The 27,234-nt window shown below is 39.0% G+C and overlaps 1 protein-coding gene across 4 annotated transcripts in view; it reads left to right on the top strand.

The window, feature by feature from the left end:
• Positions 1-27,234, top strand: part of ZMYM4 (zinc finger MYM-type containing 4) — a 134,884-nt gene that overhangs the window by 44,913 nt on the left and 62,737 nt on the right. For all 4 annotated transcript variants that reach the window (XM_054720520.1, XM_054720523.1, XM_054720521.1 and 1 more), the window contains exons 3-5: positions 17,492-18,013; positions 19,584-19,645; positions 19,983-20,153. In XM_054720520.1, coding sequence (XP_054576495.1) covers positions 17,492-18,013; positions 19,584-19,645; positions 19,983-20,153 — 755 coding nt within the window. The remainder of the gene's footprint in view (positions 1-17,491; positions 18,014-19,583; positions 19,646-19,982; positions 20,154-27,234) is intronic.

Below are 27,234 nucleotides of genomic sequence, written 5' to 3' on the forward strand. Positions count from 1 at the left end.
GGCTCACCCGGGCCTAGGTGCACGAGGCCTCACCCGGCTCCAGGGACACATGGTCGCACCCGGACCCAGGGACGCTTGGCCTCTCCCAGACCCAGGGCCACTTGGGCTCACCTGGGTCTAGGTGCACGCGGCCTCACCCGGATCCAGGGACACATGGTCTCACCCGGACCCAGGGACGCTTGGCCTCTCAGACCCCGGGGCACGTGACCTCACCCATGCCTAGGTGCACGAGGTCTCACCCGGATCCAGGGACACACGGTCTCACCCGGACCCAGGGACGCCTGGCCTCCCCCAGACCCAGGGGCACGTGGCCTCACCCGGGCCTGGGCGCACGAGGCCTCACCCGGATCCAGGGACACACGGTCTCACCCGGACCCAGGGACGCCTGGCCTCCCCCAGACCCAGGGGCACGTGGCCTCACCCGGGCCCAGGCGCACGAGGCCTCACCCGGATCCAGGGACACACGGTCTCACCCGGACCCAGGGACGCCTGGCCTCCCTCAGACCCAGGGGCACGCGGCCCCACCCGGGCCTAGGTGCACGAGGCCCCACCCGGATCCAGGGACACATGGTCTCGCCCGGACCTAGGGGTGCGTGGCCTCTCTCAGACCCAGGGGCACGTGGCCTCACCTGGACCTAGGTGCACGAAGCCACCCGGACCCAGGGGCGCATTACCTCTCTCAGACCCCTGGTCGCGTGGTCTCACCCGGGTCCAGGGGCTCACGGCCTCACCCATACTCGGGACCCAGCCTTACCCGGATCCAGGGGCCCACGGCCTCACCCGGACCCAGGGTTCAGATTCGCCCGGACCCAGGGGCACATGGCCTCACCCGAACCCGGAATCCAGCTTCACCTGGACCCAGGGGCGCGTGGCCTCACCCAAACCCAGGGGCGTGAGGCCTCACCTAGACCCCGAGGCGTGTGACCACATCTGAGCCCAGAGGCTCGCAGGCTCGCCTGGACTCGGGTCTCAGCGGGGTTTCGTCTTCTTGATCCCAATTCCTGTTGGTCAATTCCCTCTCAGCAATTCCTTCGGTCATTTTCTCAGAGCTCCAGGGCGGCTGCCGCAGAACTCGTTGGGCGGCGGGCTCGGCAAGGCTCCGGTGTGCCCGGTGCCCGGCGGTGGGCTGGTCCGGTGTCGCTGCGTCGGCCCTTGGGTCTGCAACGGTGGCCAGTCGCTGAGCGTGCGCACCTGGCCACTTCGGGGCATTGAGATTCTTGAAGGACTCGGAGGTCAGCAAGCACGGAGTCTCCCACCCCATGTCTCCCAGGGGCTCGTCTGTCCGTGCTCGGCAGCGAGTGGAGCCGTCCCCTCAGCCGGAGACCGCCGGGGGAACTGCGCCGAGCACGTTCCTGGCCACCATTGTGTCGCCTGAGCCATAGTTCTTAAAGTGTGGACTTTGGGTCACCGGCATCAGCATCATCCTGCGTACCCCTCTCTTTTATTCTAGTTGTAGAGCATCTGCTCAGCCAGCCCCCCGGTCTTTCTGGTTGGTGTCTGCTCTGCTCTCCCGTCGTAGTCTCAATATTGTTGTGGTAGGCAACGATCAGGCTGCCGCCCTATGTCTCCATCTTGGTCCTCCTTTGTACAGTTAAGTCTTGATTGTTGTTGGTGTCACTGGGAGGAATTGTCCTCCAGGCCAATTGGCCGTGAGGACCCTCTTTGTCCATATAGGAAGAGTTGCTGTGCAGGAGACATGTTTGTGGGCCGGGTCTTGATGCAGCAATGCCTTGGTGCTCACTGAGTCTGCCTCTAGAATGCCTCCCTTATGCAAGTGATTGAAATCTGGTGTCATCTCCCACCAACCACTAGATGCCCTCGTTTCTGGGTCTCCAATGCAGTGTGGGTCAGCCACTACCTGAGGCACTCAGCAGGAAAAAGCTTCTGCTCAGCTTGGCTGGGGTGGAGCTACAGGGTGGAGCCTACAACCTTGGCTTCCTGTCAGCCCCGCCCTATGAGGCTCCTGTGTCTGTGTCCCTCTGTATTCCTTGCAAACACCTCTGAGAGAAACGCGCCCTGGAGTTTCGCCCACTGCCAAACAGTCCAGTCCCTCCCCTAATGAATCTGGACTCCCAGATTCTCGCCTGGAACTGGGTTTCAGTGCAGTTGGAACTGGGTCTCAGCGCAGTCTGGCGTCCCTGTCTCCTTCCCAGCAGGGCCACCCAGTGGCGCAGGCAAAAGTCCGTCCTCTGCACACCTTCCAGTGCGCGCGTCTGGAGCCGCCGCTTCTCTGTGCCTCTGCCACCACAGCCCAAATTCATTCCCCCAGCGTGCGCCTGGCTTCCCAGGGTTTCGCCCGGAACTGGGGTTCAGTGCAGTCGGAACTGGGGTTCAGCACAGTCCTGAGCTTATGTCTCCTTCCCGCTAGGGCAGTTCAGTGGCGCAGGCAACAGTCCGTCCTTTGCGCCCCTTCCCGTGCGCGCCTCTGGAGCTCTGCCTTCCCCCGCTCCTCTGTGCCTGCGCCCCACAGCCCAGATTCATTCCCCCAGCCTGCGCCTGGCTTCCCAGGGTTTCGCCCGGAACTGGCGCTCAGTGCAGTCGGAGCCGGCACTTAGCGCACTCGGGAGCCTTTATCTCCTTCCTGCCAGTGAACGCCGGCCAGGCCGTAGCCGCCCCTTCCTCTCCGACTCCATCCTCCCCGCAGGCGCGCGTGCTCGTGTCTCCGCCAGTTTCTCCATACCTCAGGCTTTTACGGCTCCCCCGATTGTCCCCATGGCCTTCTCCTTCCCCCCAGCAGTGGGCATTTCAGTCCGCCAGCTCTCCTGTGGTTCTGGACGATGTCCGTTCTGACCTCTAGTTGTGCCTTTGAAATTGTTGTGCCCGGCTGCAGGTTAGGTGTTTCACCTATGCCGCCATCTTGGTTTCTCCCTGCTGGTCATCTTGTGGCAGCCATCTTGTGTCCACATGGGGGCAGGATCTTTGACCACATAGGGGCAGCCATCTTGTGTGTTGGAGTGATGGTCAATTTGCATATTACTCTTTTATTAGATAGGATATATCACCATTTAAATTTTATTGTTTAAACTAGTAGCCCATTTGCACGAAGATTCGTGCAATAGACCTTCATTCACCTGGCTGCCTGCACCAGTTTTCTGCCGGCACCGGGGACCCAGGCCTTGGCTGTGGCCACTGCCTTCTGCCTTCTTTCAGGGTCTGGGCTTGGCCCTGGGCGGTGGCCTTGGGCTCGGCTGCACCCAGCATCCCTGCGACCCGATCGCAGGAGCTGATCGGTGCAGGCACCCTGCTGGCGCCCAAGGCCGGGAAAGCCTCGGGCGGCTTTCCCGGCCTTGGGCTCCGCCGCACCCCAACGTCCCTGTGGACCGATCGCAGGAGCCGACCCCCAGGTCGGCTCCTGCGATCGGCGCAGGCACCCCGCTGGTGCCCAAGGCCGAGAAAGCCTTGGGCGGCTTTCCCGGCCGTGGGCTTGGCTGCACCCAGCGTCCCTGCGATTGGCGCAGGCACCCCGCTGGCGCCCAAGGCCGGGAAAGCCTCGGGCGGCTTTCCCGGCCTTGGGCTCCGCCACACCCCAACGTCCCTGCAACGGTTTCCTGGTGGGCTGTTGATGGGCGTGGCTTGGGCATAGCGAAGGTGCGGTCAATTTGCATATTTGTCTATTATAAGATAAGATACTTTCTGATTACAAATCTTTCCTCTATGAACATTCTTGATTATGATTTTTGATACATACAAGAAACTATAATGTATGTAATTTCATGTAAAATCTATAAGGTGGGTCTCTGTCAAAAATAAGTTTAAAGTCTGTTGCTTTAGGACAGTGATTGAAAACCTTTTCTGGCCAGGTAGTAATATTATTTTAGGCTTTATAAATCATACTGTCTCTGTTGGAACAACTCGACTCTGCTTTTGTAGTGTGAAAGCAGCAATAGACAATATAAAAAGGAGGCTAAATTTTTAATTTAACAATTTTCATGTGTCAGGAAACATTTTCTTTTCATTTTTTTAATTTTTAAACTGAAAATTATTTGTTGCTTTTGGGTTATGAAAAAAACAGGTGGCTTCTAGATTTGGCATGCAGGGATGGTTTTATCTCTTCTTGCTGTGGTATACCAGGTGTACCAGTTAATAATGCGGATTTTGTAATCAAAGAAAACATGATAATTTCAAGAGAAACATCGAAAGTGCTTTATTCAAAGTAATGTCCATCGCTAGCTACACATTTCCCCCATCTTCCAGGTAATTTGTGGATACCGTCCCAATAGAACTTTTCTTGTTTTGAGGCAAACCACTCAGAGACCCAATTTTCCACTTCTTCGTACGTTTTGAAGTGCTGTTCAGAAAGTGCATGTACCATCGATCGGAACAAGAGGTAATCTGAAGGAACAAGGTCTGGTGAATACAGTGGGTGGGTTAATACCTCCCAGGCAAGATCTTTTAATGTGTCTTTAACTGGTTTTGAAGTGTGTGATGGTGCGTTATCATGAAGTAAAATTACTTGGCCGTGTCTTCTGGCCCATTCTGGTCATTTTACAATCACAGCGTGGTTCAAATTGATTGTTGTCGGTAGTGATCAGTATTAACAGTTTCACCTGGTTTTAGAAGCTCATAATACACCACACCTTCCTGATCCCATCAAATGAAGAGTTTTGTCTTCTTTCTGGAAAGATTTGGCCTTGCAGTCAATGTTGATGGTTGACCTGGATCAACCCATGATTTTGTGCCTTTGGGATTCTCAAAATAAATCCACTTTTCATCGTCGGTCACAATTCGATGCAAAAAAGACTTTCTTTCTAGCCAATGAAGCAACATTTTACTGATGACTTTTTGGTTTTACATTTGTCTTTCATTCAGTTGATGTGACACCCATTTTCCTTGCTTTAAAATCTTTCCCATTGCTTGTAAACGATCGGAAATTGTTTGCTGAGCAACGTTTAATCTTTCTGCAAGTTGTTTTTGAGTTTGACACGCATCTTCATCCAATAATGCTTGTAATTGTTGGTTTTCAAACTTTTTCAGTTGACCTGGACGTTCTTTGTCTTTCACATTGAAATCATCACTTTTAAAGCGTTTAAACCAGCGTTCACAGGTATCTTGAGATGGAGCATGTTCACCATAAGCTTTCCAAAGTATACGATAACTTTCAGCAGCACTTTTCTTCAAAATAAAGTAATGAATTAAAACTTCCCGCAAATGCTTTTTTGGGGCACAAAATTCGACATTTTTAAGCGTAAAAATATCTATGATGTTAACACCTTCATAAAATTTGATATATGAAGTTTTGAAGCTTGTTGTCAATAAAACAAAATAGCATACATATCAAATCGCATATATATCAACATATGTGTAACTCCATCTATTGAAAAAAATCTGCATTATTAACCGGTACACCTGGTAAACGGGGAGGTGATTTCTCAGGCCTTGGGTGTGTTCACTCTCAACTTAATAGAAATATAAAACTTTTTTCCTATTTTATACATTTATACTTATGCTATTGGTTAGAGTTTTGGTCATTGTGCATCTGTCCAACAATTGGTATTATCAGACTTTTAAACTTTGTGAATATGGAATTCATATTTTTATGAAATTGGATTTCCCTGATTAATAATTTAGTTGAATACATTTTCATATTTACTGAACATTTCAATTCCTCTTTTATAAGATGACTGTTCAGTTAAATCTATTGTCTACTTACTATTGGGTTGTTGGTATGTTCTTAATTTGTAGGAGTTCTGTAAATATTATGAAGAATAAACTTGTCAGTTGTAGATATTAGAGATAACTTTTCTTAATTCATGACTGGTTTTTAGAAAGTCTTTGCATAAGCAGATATTAATTTTAATGTAATTTAAAGATAACAATTGTATCAGTCTCTTTCTTTATGGATGGCTTTTTCCCTCCATTATATTTAGGAACATTTTTCCTAGGCTAAGGCCAATTAGAAAGATCTCTGATATTATTTCCCAACATGTTCATTGTTTGTATCTTTTACCTATAGCTCTGGAATTATCCTATACTTAATTTATTTTATGGCTTTGGTTAGGGAACTAATTTTATTTCTTTTCACAATTTTCTTCATTGTTTCACCGCCATTTATCAAAAACTGCTTCTTTTTCCCAGTGATCTAACAAGTTATTCTATAATGTATATCTGGGCTTTTTCCTATGTTCTCAGTTAATGTTCCAGTGGACTATTTGTTTATTACTTTGCCAGTACCATGTTGTCTTAGTTTATTTAGTTATATAATAAATCTTGATAATCTTATGGTTCACAACCCTGAAAATTGTTCTTCAGGAATGTTTTGCCTATTCTTGCATTGGTCATTTTAGAAATACCTCACCAAGTCTCTGACAAAACAGAATTAAACAACAATTTGGGAATTTGATTGGAATTGTCTTGAATCTATAAATCAAGAGAGAGAATTGGCATGTTTATGATACTGAGTCTTCCTATCTATGAACTTGGTATATGTTTGTATTCATTGCAATCTTTAATGCCTTTCAATAACATTTTATAATCTATTCTATAAAGCTTTTTATTTTATATTTTAACATTTAAGTCTTATTTAATTTGAAATCTATTTTTAGAGTTAGGATAAGATTGGGTTCTACATTATTTTTAGATGAGTAGCTATGCTATCATGTTAAATAATTTATCTTTTCATCTAAATTATTAATGTTTTCATCACTGAATTGGCACTGCTGAAATATGTTTAAGTTCTGTTGATGTGGGAATCTTGTTTTGGAATTTCTATTTAGTTATATGTATTTATATTGTAAATAATACTAAATATTAATATTTCTATACTAGTATCACTTATTTTACTTGTATATATTATAATTAGAAATGTCTTAATTTATTTAGGTCTTCTTTTATTTCTCTTTTTCAAAACATTGGTCTTGTACGTATTTTGTTATTTCTATGTATTTTAAATTTCTTATGCTTTTAAAAATTAAATTTGTTGAGGTAAATGGATAGATAATAAGACTTACCATATTTAAAAATCACTTTTATTTTTAATAAATGTTGCTGATACAACTCGATATCCAAAAATTATTTATTTTAACTCTTATATTACACTACATCCAAAAACTAACTTGAGATGGATGACAAACCTAATCATAAAGCTAAGACTAAAACTATAAAGTTTTTAATAAAAAACAAGTGAAAATGCTCATGATTTTGGGATAAGTTTTTTAGAACATTAAGAATGTAGACCACAAAGATATAATAATAATAAAATGGGATTTTGTCAAAATTAAAAACTTGAGCTTTTCAAAGGACATCACTGAGGTAATGAAAAGGCAACCCATAGAATAGATCAGTGATGGGCAACCTTTTGAGCTTGGTGTGTCAAACTTCGCCAAAAAACTGAGCATAACTCGGGTAGTGTGTCACTTTGAGGAAAAAACATTATTTCGCAAATGTTTCATCCTCAGGAGCAGCAAATGTTTCATCCTCGGCATGTGGCCGCCTCAGCGGCCGCGTGTCATCAGAAATGGCTACGCGTGTCAGTGCTGACACGTGTGTCATAGGTTCGCCATCACTGGAATAGATAAAGGAATGGATGGGTATATGAACAGATGGATGGGTGGGTATGCAGAGAGATATATAGGTAGTGAATATATAGACTCCCATCTGTTTCTATCTATTGATATAAACAATAGAAGACATGTATCCAAAATATATAAAGAATCCTTACAACTTAATAAGGAAAAGACAAACAATAACATTTTTCAAATGGGGAAATATTTGAAGACACTTCATAAAAGGAATGACCGATACACACATTTGTTTGACATCATTAGTCAGTATAAAAATATAAGTTAAAACTACAATGAGATGCCATTATCCTTCCCAATAAAATAACTAATTCAAAAGACAAAAGACCACTTTAGTAAAATGGGAAATTCCTTGAAAAACAGACTTATAAAATGAATTTAGTGTAAGTCATCCAACTCTGTTATTTTTAAAAATGGTTTTGTCTATTCAAGTCTTTTGCATTCATATATACAACTTAGAATCAACATGTAAATTATACAGTCAAGCCACTGGGACTTTGATTGGAATTGATTAAATCTTAGATCAATTTTTGGGGGAGAATTAGGATCTTAAATGTATTGAGTCTTCATAACCACGAAAAAGGTATTCTTTTTATTTCTGTCTTCTTTAAATCTCCAAATAATTTCTAAGTTATTGTTAAATGATTCTCAAGCATTATTGCACATCATGCACAAAATTATCTAGGGGCACTTTGTTTTTATTTTGTTTAAATTTGTTTTAACTGAGATAAAATTGACATAAAACATTGTATTAGTTTTAGGTGTACAACATAATGTTTTGCTATATGTATACTGTGAAATGATTACAGTAAGTTTACTTAACATCCATTGCTGGTTTTTTAAACTTTGAAACACTATTAGAAATATATTTTATGTTGAGACCTATGTGTATATACAAACGTTTTTTGTAGTATTACTTAGTATCACTCTGAATGATGCGCTTTGTTTTCTGTTCTAGCCTATTTAAACAAATCCTGGCCCTGGCTCACTAATGGGTTGATACCTGCAGTTTGAAAGAAGAGTGAATTGTTGTATTCTAGTTATTATCCCATTTCCATGAAAAGTTTTCTGCTGGTCTCTGGCCTATTAATAGCTAAGGTACTTTTTCAGTTTAGGATCATAAGTAAGAATTAAAATTCTTCCTATTACTGTAAGTGTGTCCTGATAAGAATCAGGGTCTGTCATTAAGGAAGGAAGCTAGAATGGCTCTTGAAGAGCTATCTGGTCATTTCAGACAAAGCCACATGATTCAGCTATTGATTAATTGCAAGCTTACCAAGAGTCAGTGATTCCCAAACCTCTTTATTCTAGTTGTCATTGTAATTATATTATTTTAATTGTACCATTTTTATACTAGTGAAATTTACTTGTTTCTGTGAATAATTTGAATGCTTTGAAAGAAAGACTTACTAGGTATGTCAGTAAAAATATGGACGTGTAAGTGTATTTATTTTCTCATTTCATTGTAAAGAAACCCAAATTGCAGTAATGAATACTGTATTATGGTTGTGATTGTTCAAGAAAGAAGTCAAATAGGGTATGTACTCTTTCTTAAAATCTTGCCTGATTATCACATGATTGCCTAATGTGCTTTTATATATCCCAAGTAAAAATAAATGTTTAAGGCACGTACATTTTGTTTTTTTAATGACTCTTGGCTTTATGGGACTCTTAACAGTTGAACTACATTTCTGATTTTATAGTTTAAAAAGGCTTTATTATTTAGGAAATTATATTTATTTGAATAACAATAAACCATCTAGAAATAAAAAAAATATTTCTTTATTGATTTCAGAGAGGAAGGGAGAGGGAGAGAGAGACAGAAACATCAATGATGAGAGAGAATCATTGATCGGCTTCCTCCTGCATGCCCCCACTGGGGATCGAGCCCCCAACCCTGGCATGTACCCTTGGCCAGAATTGAACCTGGGACCCTTTAGTCCGCAGGCCAATGCTCTATCCACTGAGCCAAACTGGCTAGGGCTCCTAGAAATATCTAAGTGACAAACAAACTGCTAAGTTAAGTTTTTTATTCAAAATGAACCAAGATTATCTCATTTTTATGCTTTTCGTTTGGTTTTGCATTCTTTGAAGTTTGTGTTTTCTTTTGATTCTTTGTTCCTTTATATAAGAGAAAAGCAACGGCAGAGAATTGTTAGAGAAATACGACTTCTAAAGTTATAACTGATATTACCTTATTTCTGAAAATTATGTTTTGATTAAAAACTAAAATATATGGAAGGAATTAAATGCTGTATTAGCAGTGAAAGTAACTGACAGCCCTTTCACAGTGTTCATTTATGTAGTAATTGGGTTCCATAGTTGGTTGTACTTTAAAATGAAATGACTCTTGGGTACCATATAGAAATAACAGTATTCCACTCAAGCAAGGACTAAGCAGAAGAAGAACACAAAGTACAAATAAATTTGGCATCATGAAATTTACTTTCATTATCAGACACGAATTGCTTACAGCAAACTTGCATTTTCCTTTCACAGAATCTAACAACCTACCTGCTTTTAATTCGTGTACTCTTCATTTTTTATATACTGATCATACCCCTGTTATACATAGATTCTCCTTCTGAACTCCTTGTTAGTGTTCCCTCTTTATTGGATCATTCCTATGAGCATACTACAAGTTGTCATATTCATCTTTTAAAAAAAAGTTTTTATTGTCTTTTGAGAGAGAGAGAGAGAGGGAGAGAAAGAGAGAGAGAGAGAGAGAGGAATGTGAGAAACATCGATTGGACCACCTTCTTCTCTCCCCCTACTGGGGATTGTGTTCAAAACCCAGACTTGTGCTGTGACTGACTGGGAATCGAACCAGCAATCTTTTGGTGCACAGGAAGATGCCCACCAACTGAGCCATGCCAACGAGGGTTATTGTTCATCTTTTTAAAAAAAACCACTGTCTGGCTGGCGTGGCTCAGTGGTTGAGTGTTGATCTATGAACCAGGAGGTCACAGTTAAATTTCCGGTCAGGGCACATGACTGTGTTGTGGGCGATCCCCATTAGGGGGTGTGTAGGAGGCAGCTGATCAATGATTCTCTCATCATTGATGTTTTTCCCTCTTTCTTTCTCTCTGATATAAAAAATATATTGACAAAATTAAAAAACAAACACCCCCCCAACTCACCAAATCAAACAATCAAACAAAGAAAACAGAGCAATAAATACCAAGTAAGTAAAATTCTTGACTCCAGATTTTAGTCTAGTTTGTGCTCATTTTCTTTAATTTAGAGCAAAACTTCTCTTAAAGAGTTGTCTGTAGTTGCTGTTCCCAAGTTCTCTCCTCTCAGTCTCTATTGGGATCACCCCACTCCAGTTTGTGCAGTCAATTTTCCACTGATGGAGCTCTTGTCAAGGTAGAAGTTCATTTTAGCTTTGCCAATATTAATAATTCTCAATCTTCATTTTAATGTTATCTCAGTAGCATTCATTATGGTTGGTCACTCCTTTATGGAAGTATTTCTTTCACTTAGCTTCTCTGACATTCATCACCTTGATTTTCTCCTACCTCTTTGGCTTTTCCATCTTAGTCTCTTTTTTTGAGTCCTTCTTTTCTACCAGATTTCTAAATGTTGAGGTATTTCAGCACTCTAAGCTCTCTTCCATCTATGGTGATCTTACTATTCCCATGAATTTTAAGTACCATATATGAGTCACACATTTATATGCCATTTCTTGGCAAGAGTCTCCTCTTTAATATATCTAATTGCTTTGTTGATATCTCCATTTGAAAATTTAATAAGGTTCTCAAAATGAACAGGTCCAAACCAAATCATTCATTCCATTCCTTTCAGTCTGTTCCTCTTTTAGTGTTCCCATCTCAAGAATTTGCACCCTGTTGTATTATCCTTGACTTCTTTCATATCCAGCTTCTCATATATCAGGATCAGGAAATGCCTCTATCTTTGAAACATACCCAAATTTGACTACTACTACTCATCTACCATTATCCTCCTGGTCTTAGGCACCAGTTTTTCCCTTGGATTATTATAATAGCTTCTTAACTGGTCTTCTTGCTTCTATTCTTTATTCCCTGTAACATTTAACAGTTTTAAGTAGTCCTGCAGAAGCTAGGACAATCCTTGTAAAACACAAATCATGTTAATGCCTCTTCAGGATCTTTTAATGACTTTCTTTCACACTTAAATATATTGCATTTTTTTCCTATGGTCCATCAAATTCCTAATAGAGCTATCCTTTGGCTTTTCTCCTTTCTCATTTACCAGGTGTACCAGTTAATAATGCGGATTTTTTTCAATAGATGGAGTTACACATATGTTGATATATATGCGATTGGATATGTATGCTATTTTGTTGTATTGACAACAAGCTTCAAAACTTCATATATCAAATTTTATGAAGGTGTTAATATCATAGATATTTTTACGCTTAAAAATGTCGAATTTTGTGCCCCAAAAAAAGCATTTGCGGGAAGTTTTAATTCATTACTTTATTTTGAAGAAAAGTGCTGCTGAAAGTTATCGTATACTTTGGAAAGCTTATGGTGAACATGCTCCATCTCAAGATACCTGTGAACGCTGGTTTAAACGCTTTAAAAGTGATGATTTCAATGTGAAAGACAAAGAACGTCCAGGTCAACTGAAAAAGTTTGAAGACCAACAATTACAAGCATTATTGGATGAAGATGCGTGTCAAACTCAAAAACAACTTGCAGAAAGATTAAACATTGCTCAGCAAACAATTTCCGATCGTTTACAAACAATGGAAAAGATTTTAAAGCAAGGAAAATGGGTGCCACATCAACTGAATGAAAGACAAATGTAAAACCAAAAAGTCATCAGTAAAATGTTGCTTCATTGGCAAGAAAGAAAGTCTTTTTTGCATCGAATTGTGACCGACGATGAAAAGTGGATTTATTTTGAGAATCCCAAAGGCACAAAATCATGGGTTGATCCAGGTCAACCATCAACATTGACTGCAAGGCCAAATCTTTCCAGAAAGAAGACAAAGCTCTTCATTTGGTAGGATCTGGAAGGTGTGGTGTACTAGTACATACTAATACTTACATTTTAACCACATAAGATTTTATGCAGCCTGCGTACTTACTGGGTGGTAAACTAGCAAAATTACAAATTTAAATTAGGTGCTTTGTTAGAAATTGCCATCTCTGAAAAGCTTTAAGTCTCAAGTACATTCTAAAATAAGTATAAAATTTTTTTTAATGGATAGATACAAATGATTCAAAACTCAGGCACAAAAAAGTATGCTTTGAAAAGATTGTATTTTCTGTCTTCTAGTCATCCAATTCTTTTCCTTATAGAAAATCAATAGAATATATTTTTAATGCATAAACTAGAGGCCTGATGCACAAAGATTCTTGCAAGAATGGGCCTTCCTTCCCCTGGCTGCCGGCACCGCCTTTGCTATGGACCGGAGCCGCCTTTCTGCCTTTGCTCTGGCCCGGAGCCCCCGTTCCACCTTCCCATGCTGCCCAGAGGCCCGGAATGCCTAGGGCGGTGCCTGCATATGCAAATTAACCCACCATCTTTGTTGGGTTAATTTGCATACCCACTCCTGATTGGCTGGTGGGCATCAATTTGCATCTCTCTCTTTTATTAGTGTAGATAATTACAGATATACATAAATTTTAAAAAAATATAGTAGTGATACCATAATACAGAGTGGGGCATAAGCAGGTTTACAACATGATTGCACGAAACACAGTTATTCTTGTATTATCATTTATTAATTATTGTATTTTTCATATGAACAACTATTAAAAGGTACGTGCACTAACTCTATATATGTGTATTTTCCCTCACTTTAAAATTTTTACTTAACCTTGGGAATTTATATAAAGCTGCCTCATTCTTTTTCTTTTTAATTTTTTTGCCTCATTGTTTTTAACAACTATATAATATTCCATTGTAGATATGTCATGCGATTAATTTAGCCTCATTGATAGATTGTTTTCAAAAATATATTTTATAGATCTCTTATGAGAGTATATATGTAGGGTAAATTTTTAGAGGTAGAATTGCTGACTCAGTGGTATGTGTATTTAATGTATTATAAATATTGCTAGCTGCTCTTTATTTGGATTGTACCAGTTCATACGTTCTTTCTGTTAAGGGCCAGATTGTAAATATTTTCGGCTTTGCAGTTCACATATGGTCTTGTCACCAACTTTGGCCTATAACATCGCTGCCAGGCTGTTATCAAAACCTTTGTCATTATCAACCTGCTATGTAAACATGGTATATCTCATTGCATTATTAATTTGCATTTCACTTATGAGCAAAGTTCAACCTTAGTGTTTCCTTTCCTGTGAAATGTTTGTTCAAATCCTTTGCTTTTTTTTAAAAAAATATCTTTTTATTGATTTTAGAGAGAAAGGGAGAGGGAGAGAGAGATAGAAATATTAATGATGACAATCCTTGATCAGCTGCTTCCTGCACGCCCCCTACTGAGGATTGAACCTGCAACCTGGGTATGTGCCTTAAACGGGAAATTGAACCCTGACCTCCTGGTTCATAGGTCAGTGCTCAACCATGGAACCACACTGGCCATGCTAAATCCTTTGCTTTTATGTATTTGGTTGCTTGTATCTTTATTGAACTGTAAGAGTCTTTATATAGTAGGGAAATGACCTTTTTCTATATAAAGTACAGTGAAATAATTTTTTAACCAGTTTATCCTTAATCTTTTGGTTTGGTTTGTGTTGTTTTCTTCTCTTTGGTTACATTTGATCTTTTATTATTTTATTAAATTTATTCTGGATTTTGTGTCATCATAAAGGCTTTTCTCCACTTTAAGCCTTAAAAATAATTGTTCCATGTTTTTCCAACTGTTTTAAGTTTTATGTCTAAACTTTAAATACAATCTGGGAATTATTTTGGTATGAGTTAGGGATTCAGTTTTTTCCAGGTGGCTACCCTTTTCACCCAGTACCATAATTTGAATTTAAATGTAGAAAATTTGAAAGTTGATTGCAATATTACTTTTTAGTATTTTCTCATTTGCTATGGAACTTAAATTGCTGACCATATGAAATACATATCCTTTCCATTCATTAAAACAGTTACTGAGCACATTCAGTATAATCAGATATTAAGAATAACTTGTTGTATAGAGAAAGCTCTAACCCTGACCTTTATTTGCTTACTAGAGGCCCGGTGCATAAAATTCATGCAAGAGTAGGCCTTCCTTCTCCAGACTGCCGGCACTGGCTTCCCTCTGGCACCCGAGACCCAGGGTTCCTTCCGGCCGTCCCACAGGCACCCAGGACCCTGGCTTACCTTGTAGCCCCAACTTCGTCCGGAAGGACATGTGGTCTAATTAGCATATTATGCTTTTATTATTATAGATAGTCTGGTAGATTTATCGCACTATCTATACTAATAAAAGGGTTATATGCTAATTAGACTGGACATCTTCTGGACGACCTTCAGGACTTCCTTCTGGACAAAGCCATGGTGGCAGGGCCAAGGTAGAGGTAGTTAGGAGCGATCAGGCTGGCAGGGAGAGCAGTTAGGGGGATCAGGCCAGCAGGGGAGAACAGTTAGGTATCAGGCTGGCAGGGGAGAGCAGTAAGGGGGATCAGGCCAGCAGGGGAGAGCAGTTAGGGAGATCAGATTGGCAGGCAGGTGAGTGGTTAGGAGCCAGTGGTCCCGGATTGTGAGAGGATGTCCAACTGCTGGTTTAAGCCTGATCCCTCAGGGATCCAAACCGGCAGTTGGATAATCCCCCGAGGAGTCCTGGATTGGAGAAGGTGCAGGCCGGGCTGAGGGGACCCCCCCCTCCCATGTACAAATTTCGGGCACTGGGCCTCTAGTAAGTATATATATGTGTAAATATCTTGCCTTTTTATTTATATTTTCTCCCTAACTTTCTATTATGAGAATTTTAAAATAAATAGAACATGAAAAGAATAGTACCATGAATATCTGTAACACTGTGTATGCTGTTATCCTCCGTGCTTCTCTCTCTGTGGCATACTGTGTGAAAGTAAATTGTACACATTCGTAAGATTTTAGCATCTGTTGTTTGAATTTATTATTACTTAGTTAAGTAAAAATGGTAATTATTTCCTCTGTCTGTTTTTCTAGTTCTGTGAAGAGGGGGAATTATCACAGTAATTATTACATAGTGGTTTTCTAATAAATACAGGGTGGGGCAAAAGTAGGTTTATAGTTGTGTGTAACCAAAACATGGTTGGTTTTTCTTGTATTATTTATTAATTATTGTATTATTTTCTGTATGAACAACTGTAAACCTACTTTTGCTCCTCCCTGTATGTGCTGAATGAATGAGTACTTTAGGCTGTGGGTTGCTATTAAAGAATTTCAGAGGAAAGTATAATATGGAATGATTTATGGTTTAAAAAGAGAATTCTGTTCTCTTTATGGAGGAGGGCAACTTGAAGAAAACTTTCATTTGGACTCTGTATCAGTAAGGACTTGATTATAAGGAGGAATTTATTCTGGATCATACCCAGGGAATTATTTGAAAAACCAACTACATTGAAGGTTTCATCTGGGCTTCAAATAAAAGCAAGGCTGTTGTTGGTACCTCTATTTTTAATGTTTGCTTCACTATATGTTTTTGTCAGTTCCAATTTGGCTGCTCATGGATCAATTAAATGTGGTTCAGGGTTAGGATTTGTAAGAATATGGTTGCTTCTTAGATACCTATGTGGTTTGAATTAGTACACTGTCAACAGGAATTGGAGTATCTCTCTTTTCTATCTTGAGTAAACTGCTGGTTTGATGATACTGTTAATCAAGTGAAAGAAATACAAGAAGAATATGCTTGGAATGGGAGCAGGATGAGTTTGGTTTTAGAGGTACTAAATTGGAGTCCTTAAGGGTTCTAGAAGAATATAAATATCTGACTCTTGGGTCTAAGCTGAAGTGCTTAGGAAGTCAACTGCAAAAGCTATGGTGGTGAAAAAAGTAGTCCAAGAGTATAAAATGAGAAGAGAACTGGAATCTTAGAGGAAAACTGATATTGAGTGCATAGAGGAAGAGAAGTATAGACCAGTTTAAAAGGGAGGAAGAAATAATAGTGTCAGAGAAACCAAAGGAATTTTATCCAAGAGGGATATGCCACATAAGGGGTAAGCCACATAAATCCTAATGGATTTGACCATTAGGAGATCATTGATGATCTCAATGAGAGCATTTCCAATGCAAAATTGGGAACCAGATTGCTTTCATCTAAAGGATTAAGATGAAGTAGGAATAAACCACTGTAGACTTTTCCCTACAAGTTTGACTGTGAAAGAAAGGTGAATGAGAGCAAAGAAATACAAAGCTGGAAATTTTTTGTTGTTTTATTTTGGAATAAGAGAGACTTGAACATATAGTTTTAAACGGTAAACACTTTTAAAATTTATTCTAGCTTGGATACATTTTATTTTTATGTTTAAATATTTATTATTATAAATATTAACTGCTGTGTTTATTAGAATTAGTGCCGAGAAATTGGGACTCTGAGACCAGAGACCTGGGTTCTAATATCAGGTCCCCAGAATAATCACTATACTAATTATAATTATCACTTTTATACTCTGTTAGTAGGTCCTTTATACACACTGCCATTAATCCCCACCATAAATTAATTTCCAAGGTCAGTATTACATCTCTCTATAGATAAAGAAGCCTGAAAGTTTAATTTTCAAGATAATATAGATTTTCAGTGATCATGCTATGATTCCAACACAGGTATGTCTGATTTTGAAGTTGGTACATTTATCTAACTCACATTGCCTTTCTTCATAACTAATAATAGTTTTTCAAGTTTTAGGGCCCTGTTTCCTTATCTGTCAAATAGGGATAGTCATATCTGTCACGCCTGTCTTAAAGTGTTAATGGAATTCTGTGATATTACCTATATTTTGTTTGGAAAGAAAAAATATTTGATTAAATATCAGACAGACCTTATAAATGTGGTCAACTTTAGCATTATCGTTTGTCTAAACAGTATTTTACTTTTTAAGGTGGTGGTATCATGGATACAGAAATGTCTGAAGATATAGACCACAACTTAACTCCTACCCTTGACAGCATGCCTTATGGAATGCCGAATCAAACAGGATCTGAAAATTCATTGCTGGATGAAGATGATTATTTTTTGAACTCTGGGGATCTTGCAGGAATTCCAGTCGTTGGTAGTGACAATGAGGATGAACAGGATTTTAGTTCAAAAGACAATCTTGTTTCTTCAGTTCATACTGATGATAGCTTGGAAATAGAGAGAAGAGTCACACAGCATGAATCAGACCATGAAAATGAAATACAGATTCAAAATAAATTTAAAAAAGACTTTCCTAAACAGTTTGATCAGGTTTCTGTCTTTAAGTCAATACGGAAAGATTTTAGTCTAGTAAGAGAAAACAGCAAAGAGACATTTTCTGGAAAGGAGAAAAATAGAGACCTAACTTATGAACATGAAAAACAGTTGGACAAATCCCATAAAGAGGTGGATGCAAGGTTGAAAAGCAGTTTTTTTGATAAAGCAGGTAATAATTGTTGGAATAGAGCTATAAACCACAATAAATAACATACTTATAATAATATAGCTTTTATTACTTCTGATGCTAAGCGAAGTATGAACAGTTAAATTCATTGTAAGCTTGTCATTTTTTTTATCCTTGTTCTTTGCAGAGTGACTGAATTTCTCCCCGTAACTTTTGGTAATGGTATAAATGGTTGAAAAATAGCTCTAAACCTCATTTCTCCCTCCCCTGGTTGCAATATTTTGATGAGAAGGCAAGATACTCGAATCACCTGTTCATTTTCTTTGGTTGAACATTGGAACCTGAAGTTGGATTTAACTTCTTTGTGCTGTAAGCACTAATTCAAACTGCTGTCCACCAAATTAGGGAGGGTTTTTCTTATTGATAACATTTCTGTTTTATGTTTCAGAAGTTTCTTGCGGCTCTTCTTGAGCCTCTTTGCTCAGTGTATCCTATACTTTAACTCTAGTTCCATTCTTGAATACATCATATATTTCCCTCATGCATCCTTTTTCTGTTACTGTTCTATTTGCCTGCATGCCATTTTCTCTCTTTGTATATATGTCTGTAAAAGTACTTTTTATTCAACAATGCCTAACTCATAAACCTCTACTATTCTCTAGTCACCCCTAACCTTTCTGTATCAAGAATGAAATATTTCTTTACCTATATTTTCATAGCATTTTGTTCATGCTTCATTATTTATAGTCCTTATCACACAGTATTATAGTTTTGTATTTATTTTTGCTTTACATACTAGTGTAGGTGTTTATGGAGGGTCAGATTGTATCTTATTCATCTTTGTATTCTTGGTTATAGTGAAAATAGTAGTGTTTCAGTAAATATTCAGTAGATGTGAGGGAAAGAAAGGTATAATTTATCAACCTTAAATTTCTTCTGACAATGCTAGGAGAAATACGGTAGAAAGAACAAATCAGTATACATTTTCAGTATCCCCTGTAGGGATATTGAACATTATGAGGGTACTTATCCTCAAGTAACATAATGTCTGAAGAGACAAGACAAGTATCAGTGACCAGTTGCATATCATAGATTTAATTTATAATTAAAGACAGTGGTGGAAGAGTTTGTCATAAGGCAAGGCAGTACATGAAGATTTTCAAATTATTGAAATAGGGTTTCGGATATTCCTAGAGATGATTTTTAACTTATTGGCCAGGAAAGGTTTTATAGAGGAGAGGTGAATTTTGACCTGAGCTGAGTCTGGAAGACTGTATAAAGATTAGGATAGATAAAGGGGACTTAGTATGATATAAGCAGAAATGGGGAATAACAAACACAAGTAATTTTCAGAGCATAGTGAATACAATAACCACTCTATTTAGATTTGAGCAAGGAAAAGTGTAAGATGAGGCTAAAAGTTACATGGTGTCAGATTGTTTACTGTGAATGAAACTACCTTTTGGGTGTTTTGGGGGGATCCATCTCATGCTAATGAGTATCTTTGTTGGAAAAGAGAGGTGATTATCAAATGATAGCTTTTTAGGTTACTCTTTATAAGATTTGTTATTCATATACATGTGTTTGTTTTGTTTTGTTTTTCTTTCAATAGCTAATCAAGTTGAAGAAACATTACATACTCATTTACCACAAACCCCAGAAACAAACTTTAGGGTAAGTTTTCAGTGTGTATGTAGAATGCTGTAATTGTGGCAAGTCAAGTGTCAACGTTTTCTTTATGTTACTTTCTAAACTGTAACTATATGTAGTAGGTAGAGCGCTGATTTTTATTTTATTTGCTTTATTATTTTGGAAAGGACATCTTTGGAGATAAAGTCTCAGCTCTTAGATTATTTGTACTTGATATTTAGACATTTACTTTTAGGTGTAGGGATTCTAGTGAATGTCCATAGAATTCTTCATTTCCAATGAGTTTTTCTTTGGGTGTTGAACCTGAAGAGGAATAAATCTAAAACCTGAATATTTATTAATCCTTTATATTGTGTTTTAGGATTCCAGCTATCCATTTGCCAATAAAGAACCCATTGGTTCGGAACTGGGGAATTCCTTTGCATCAAATATTAGAATTAAAGAAGAACCTTTGGATGATGAGTATGACAAAGCAATGGCACCACAGCAGGGACTACTAGACAAAATTAAAGACGAACCTGACAATGCTCAAGTAAACATTTCACCTTTTTTTTCCCCTTCTTTTTGTTTTACACATGAATTATTCATTTTGAGAACAGATGTTCCTGATTAAAAAGTGAAGTAGTTTGTTGACAGGGTGAGAGGAGACTCTTAATGAAAGTTGAGACAATTTGAATTATCTTGTGAGAATAATGCTAAGGAACCAACAAGGAGTTATATGAAATGTTTCCTGAGTAGTAATTAGGCTTTTAATCCTGTTTGTTCCTAAATACCATTGTACTCTGACTTTTACAGTTTCAGTGCAGAATTAGGGAAATTGTGAGTCTTCAAGGATTAGAGATTGATATAGAAGATAGAGCTGAAGGTTTATGGTAGTTTATTAGTTTATGGTTTGATTGAGCTTATATGAGGTAATAAGTCTGCATTTATTGTTAGTGGAGTACAGGCTATGTATAGATTTAAATGTTTTTCAGGAGGGAGTAATGGACAGGCTATCTTGGGAAGGATTTAATTGATTGAAGAACCAGTTCATTGGATCAGTGGATAGAAGGTAAAGAAGGATAATAGGGGATACTAAATTTGAGAACTGTGAGTAATAAAGATAGGGATAGAGCTCTGCTATCATGTATCTCTGGAGGTAAAAGTCATAGAGCTATCCTATAAGCCAGCGAAGTTATTCATGCAGTTAATGACATTACAGTGGTTAGGATGGAAGAAAGAAGTTATACCAGGCACCGTAATCATACTGGAATATGGGAAAGAGAACAAAGGATGAATACACAATAGTAGCAATTATTTGAGGGTTGTCTATGGTTTATACAGATCACATTAATTCAGAGGCTGAGAAGCAAAGATAGTGTGAATTAGTTCTTTCTCTGAAATGACAGTTAATCTGGAGGGAAGCTTGCTTTTCCATATCTTCCTGTTATACTAGGGGGTTTGAGAATGTGAAACTTCTGTGTAAGAGATTTTTTCATTCAGATGTCTTTGAGCAAGGTTTCTCAACCTCAGCACTGTGACATTTTGGGCCAGATAATTCTTTGTTTGAGGGGCTGTCCTGTGCAGGATATTTAGCAGTATTTTTGGCCTAATAGATGGCTATAACAATGCTGCCCCCAGCCCAAGTGTTTCCAGATGTTACCAAATGTCCCCTGGGGGACAAAATTGTCTGTTATTCAGAACCACTGTTTTAGAGTAAGGAGCTAGAATAATAGATAATTTATAGATAATAGGTGATTTGTACGGTCAGATTGTTGCTCAGTTAAGCAAGAATTTCATGGTGCATAGTGGAAGGTAACTATATAGTGATGATAAAGCTGTAGGAGTTGGATGGGTATGAGTGTAGTGGCTACAAAGAAGATGGTAGAGAAGGAACATGAAAATACTTGAATAGAAGGTAGATTGTAAAAGCATATTTAATAGAAGCAGGCAAAATGGAGATCTTGGATATCTGAATTAGGGATAAAAAAATGTCTTGACATCTAGGGAAAATTTATGTGGCAGTGTATGCCTCAGAAAATTACAACTGTGTATGTATATGGGGCACGTCTCTTGTCTCTTTACACACCCCAGTGTGGATATGGGAAATCCATAAGAAATCATGATGGTAGGTTACCAAAGGCATCCCATTCTTACTGTACATGATCCAATGACACTTTTCTTGGACAAAAAGTCAATTATAGCAAAAACCAAATACATTGGGGAGGAGGGCATCAGGAAGAGTTATTTGTACTATTGTTCAGGAAATAATCAGAGGTTCTAGTAGCTGGAGAATTCTGTAAGACAAAAGAAACATTTACATTTTTATATTTTATTTAGATTGTAAAGATGTATTTTAAAATGCTGAATATGAAGTTTCATAATGATAATAGGGAAGAACTTCCTCAAAGGATCACCACCTGATTGATTGGACTCTTGAGAAAGAAGTAGGAATGTGTGTAGTGTGTGTAGGTCCTAGGCATAAGGTTCTGAAGCATTCTTTACTCTGACCCTTCAATAAGGTATCCCAGTATGTGAGTGGGTAAAGCTACTTTTCTCTAAGAAGTTGTACCAATCCTATAGGAGCAGACTTTTGATATTCTTCCAGAAATCCCCCAGGGGACCTCATGTTAAATTGGTTCTTCCTTTTCTTTTTCCTCCTCTTTTCTTTCCTTCTACTTTCCCTCTGTTCCCTCTCCTCTGTTTTCCTCCCTCCTCTCCCTTCTTCATTGTTCTGTTCTTTCAGGTCTTTCTTCCCCGTGACCATTAGAAACCTGTATTTCTTGCTGTTCACTACTACTAATGCTTTATCACTTTAAAAAATCTTTATTGTTGAAAGTATTATAGATGTCTCCTTTTTTCTTCTATTGACCCGCTCTACCCAGCTTCTGCTCCCTCCCCAGGCCTTTCCTACACTATTGTTTGCCCTTGGGCTATGCATATCCTATATCCTATATAATAAAGAGCTAATATGCAAATGGTCATCGAGCTCTCTCGCCGGGGCCTGGGGACTTGAGGCTGGGCCGGGGAACCTGAGGCCGCGCCCCTGGTGTTGGGGTTGGGGGACCTGAGGCTGTGCCCCCTGCCCTGCAGGGCTTGACGGGGGTGGGGCCAGCCAGGTCTGGGTCTTGCGCGATTTCAAGGTGCGCAGGTGGGTGGAGACTTGACTCTGGGTCCCTTGGTACGCTCGACTCTGACAGGAGGGAGATTTTCACATATATTTTACTAATTTTCTTTCTTTTTTTCTTTTTTCTTTTTCTTTTTATTTTTTTTATTGAGGTATTATATGTGTACATATCTTACCATTGCTCCCCCCCCACCCCACACCCATACATGCCCTCACCCCCAGAGTTTTGCGTCCATTGGTTATGCTTATATGCATGCATACAAGTCCTTCGTTTGATTTCTTATCTCCCCCCACCTCTCCCTAACCTTCCCCCTGCAATTTGACAGTCTGTTTGATGCTTTACTGTCTCTGTATCTATCTTTTTGTTCATCACTTTATAATGTTCTTTACTATCCATAAATGAGTGAGATCATGTGGTATTTTTCTTTCATTGACTGGCTTATTTCACTTAGCGTAATGTTCTCCAATTCCATCCAGGTTGCTGCAAATGATGAGAATTCCTTCTTTTTGATGGCAGCATAGTATTCCATTGTGTAGATGTACCACAGTTTTCTGATCCAGTCATCTGCTGACGGGCACCTAGGCTGTTTCCAAATCTTAGCTATTGTAAATTGTGCTGCTATGAACATAGGGGTGCATATATCCTTTCTGATTGGTGTTTCTAGTTTCTTTGGATATATTCCCAGGAGTGGGATTACTGGGTCAAATGGGAGTTCCATTTTCAGTTTTTTGAGGAAACTCAATACTGTTCTCCACAGTGGCTGCACCAGTCTGCATTCCCACCAGCAGTGCACGAGGGTTCCTTTTTCTCCGCCTCCTCGCCAACACTTGTCGTTTGTTGATTTGTTGATGATAGCCATTCTGACAGGTGTGAGATGGTACAGCATTGTTGTTTTGATTTGCATCTCTCGGATAATAAGTGACTTTGAGTATGTTTTCATGTGTCTCTTGGCCTTCCTTCTGTCTTCTTTTGAAAATATTCTGTTTAGGTCTGTTGCCCATTTTTTTATTGGATCATTTATCTTCCTTTTATTAAGTTGCATAAGCTGCCTGTAGATGTTGGAGATTAAACCTTTATCAGTGATAGCATTTGCAAATATGTTCTCCCATAGAGTGGGCTTTCTTGTTGTTTTGTTGATGGTTTCTTTTGCTGTAAAAAAAGCTTTTTATTTTGATTTAGTCCCATTTGTTAATTTTCTCTTTAGCTTCCATTACCCTAGGGGTAGTGTCAGTGAAGAAGTTCTTTTGGCATATGTCTGAGATTTTGTTGCGTGTGGATTCCTCTAGTATTTTTATGGTTTCCGTCTTATGTTTAAGTCTGTATCCATTTTGAGTTTATTTTTGTGTATGGCGTAAGTTGGTGATCTAGTTTCATTTTTTTGCATGTATCTGTCCAATTTTCCCAACACCATTTATTGAAGAGACTGTCTTGACTCCATTGTATGTTCATGCCTCCTTTGTCAAATATTAATTGAGCATAGTGGTTTGGGTCGATATCTGGATTCTCTATTCTGTTCCATTGATCTATATGTCTGTTCTTGTGCCAGTACCAGGCTGTTTTGAGAACAGTGGCTTTGTAATACAGCTTGAAATCTGGTATTGAGATCCCTCCTACTTTATTCTTCTTTCTCAGGATTGCTGTGGCTATTCGGGGTCTTTTTTTATTCCAGATAAATTTTTGGAGAGTTCTTTCTAGGTCTGTGAAATATGCTGTTGGTATTTTGATGGGGAGTGCATTGAATCTGTAGATTGCTTTGGGTAGTATGGACATTTTAATGATGTTGATTCTACCAATCCATGAACATGGTATGTTCTTCCATCTGTTTACGTCTTCCTCTGTGTCTTCTTTTCAGTGTCCTGTAGTTTTCCACGTATAGGTCTTTTACCTCCTTAGTTAAGTTTATTCCTAGGTATCTTAATTTTTTTGGTGCGATGGTAAATGGGATTGCTTTTTTAGTCTCTCTTTCTGTAAGTTCACTATTGGTGTATAGAAATGCCATAGATTTCTTGGCGTTAATTTTGTATTCCGCTACATTGCCGAATTCATTTATTAAGTCTATTAGTTTTTTGATGGATTCTTTTGGGTTTTTTATGTACAATATCATGTCATCTGCAAATAAGGACAGCTTCACTTCTTCTTTTCCAATTTGGATGCCTCTTATTTCTTCTTCTTGCCTAATTGCGATAGCTAATACTTCCAGTACTATGTCAAACAGGAGTGGTGAGAGTGGACATCCCTGTCTTGTTCCTGTTCTTAGGGGAAATGGTTTTAGTTTTTGCCCATTGAGTATGATGTTTGCTGTGGGTTTACCATATATAGCTTTTATTATGTTGAGGTATGATCCTTCTATTCCCACCTTGTTGAGAGTTTTTATCAAGAAAGGGTGTTGGATTTTGTCAAATGCTTTTTCTGCATCTATTGATATGATTGTGATTTTTTTTTTAAAATATATTTTATTGATTTTTTTACAGAGAGGGATAGAGAGTTAGAAACATCGATGAGAGAGAAACATCGACCAGCTGCCTCCTGCACACCCCCTACTGGGGATGTGCCCGCAAGCAATGTACATGCCCTTGACCGGAATCGAACCTGGGACCCTTGAGTCCACAGGCTGTCGCTCTATCCACTGAGCCAAGCCGGTTTCGGCGACTATGTGATTTTTATCTCTCAACTTGTTTATGTGATGTATCACGTTTATTGATTTGCGGATATTGTACCATCCTTACATTCCTGGGATAAATCCTACTTGGTTATGGTGTATGATCTTTCTGATGTATTGCTGGAGCCGATTTGCTAGAATTTTGTTGAGGATTTTGGCATCTATGTTCATGAGGGATATTGGTCTGTAATTCTCTTTCATTGTGTTGTCTTTATCTGGTTTTGGTATTAGGGTGATGCTGGCTTCGTAGAAGGAGCCTGGAAGTGTTCCTTCCTCTTGAATTTTTTGGAATAGTCTGAGGAGGATAGGTTTTAGTTCTTCCTTGAAAGTTTGGTAAAACTCTCCTGTGAAGCTGTCTGGCCCCAGGCTTTTGTTTGCCGGAAGCTTTTTGATGACTGCTTCAATTTCTTCCATAGTTACTGGCCTGTTGAGCTGTTTAGATTCTTCCTGATTGAGTTTTGGAAGGTTGTATTTTTCTAGGAATATGTCCATTTCCTCTAGGTTGTCCAGTTTGTTGGAATAGAGTTGTTCGTAGTATTTTGTAACCATCCTTTGCATTTCGTCGGGGTCTGTTGTTATTTCACCTCTTTCATTTCTGATTTTGTTTATTTGGGTCCTCTGTCTTTGCTTCTTGGTGAGCCTGGCTAGAGGCTCATCAATCTTGTTTATCCTTTCAAAGAACCAGCTCTTGGTTTTGTTGATCTTTTGTATTGTTTCTTTGGTCTCTATGTCGTTTATCTCTGCTCTGATCTTTATTATTTCTTTCCTTCTGCTTACACTGGGCTTTTCTTGTTGCTCTCTCTCTAACTCTTTGAGTTGTTGGATTAGGTAATTTATTACCATTGTTTCTTGTTTTTGCAGTAGGCTTGTAGAGCTATGAACTTCCCTCTCAGGACTGCTTTCGCTGTGTCCCATAGATTTTGGATTGTTGTGTTTTCATTGTCATTTGTTGCCATGATGTTTTTTATTTCTTCCTTGATGTCTTTGGTAACCCAGTCATTGTTTAATAGCATGCTGTTTAGTCTCCTTGTGTTTGACTTCTTTGGGTTGTTTTTATTATAGTTGATTTCCAGTTTTATGCCACTGTGATCTGAGAAGACACTTGATATGATTTCTATCTTCTTGAATTTGGAGAGACTTTGCCTATGTCCTAACATATGGTCTATCTTTGAAAATGACCCATGTGCACTTGAGAAGAATGTATATTCTGTGGCTTTGGGGTGAAATGTTCTGAAGATGTCATTTAGGATTGATGTTTCTTTGCTGATTTTTTGTTTAGAGGATTTGTCCAATGGTGATAGTGGGGTATTGAAGTCTCCTACTATGATTGTATTGCTGTCAATCTCTCCTTTGATATCTTCCAGGAGTTTTTTAATGTATCTTGGTGCTCCTGTATTGGGTGCATATATGTTTACCAGAGTTATTTCTTCTTGTTGGATTTCTCCCTTTAGTATTATGAAGTGGCCTTCATTATCTCTTGTTATGTCCTTCACTTTGAGATCTAATTTGTCAGATATAAGTATTGCTACCCCAGCTTTTTTTTTCATTTCCATTCGCCTGGAAAACCTTTTTCCATCCCTTTACTCTCAGTCTGTATGCGTCCTTTTTTTTTGAGGTGGGTTTCCTGTAGACAGAAGATATATGGGTTTTGTTTTCTTATCCAATCTGTTACCCTGTGTCTTTTGATTGGGGCATTCAATCCATTTACATTTAAAGTTATTGATAGGTACTTATTTGTCACCATTTTTATTCTATACCCCTGTGTTCCTTCTTTGCTTCCTATTTCTTTCTTTCTTTCTTTTTTTTTTTTTTTTACAGCAGACCCTTTAGCATTTCTTTCATTGCTG

Source organism: Eptesicus fuscus, chromosome 9 (genome assembly GCF_027574615.1).
Source record: "Eptesicus fuscus isolate TK198812 chromosome 9, DD_ASM_mEF_20220401, whole genome shotgun sequence".
NCBI classification, from domain to species: Eukaryota; Metazoa; Chordata; class Mammalia; order Chiroptera; family Vespertilionidae; genus Eptesicus; species Eptesicus fuscus.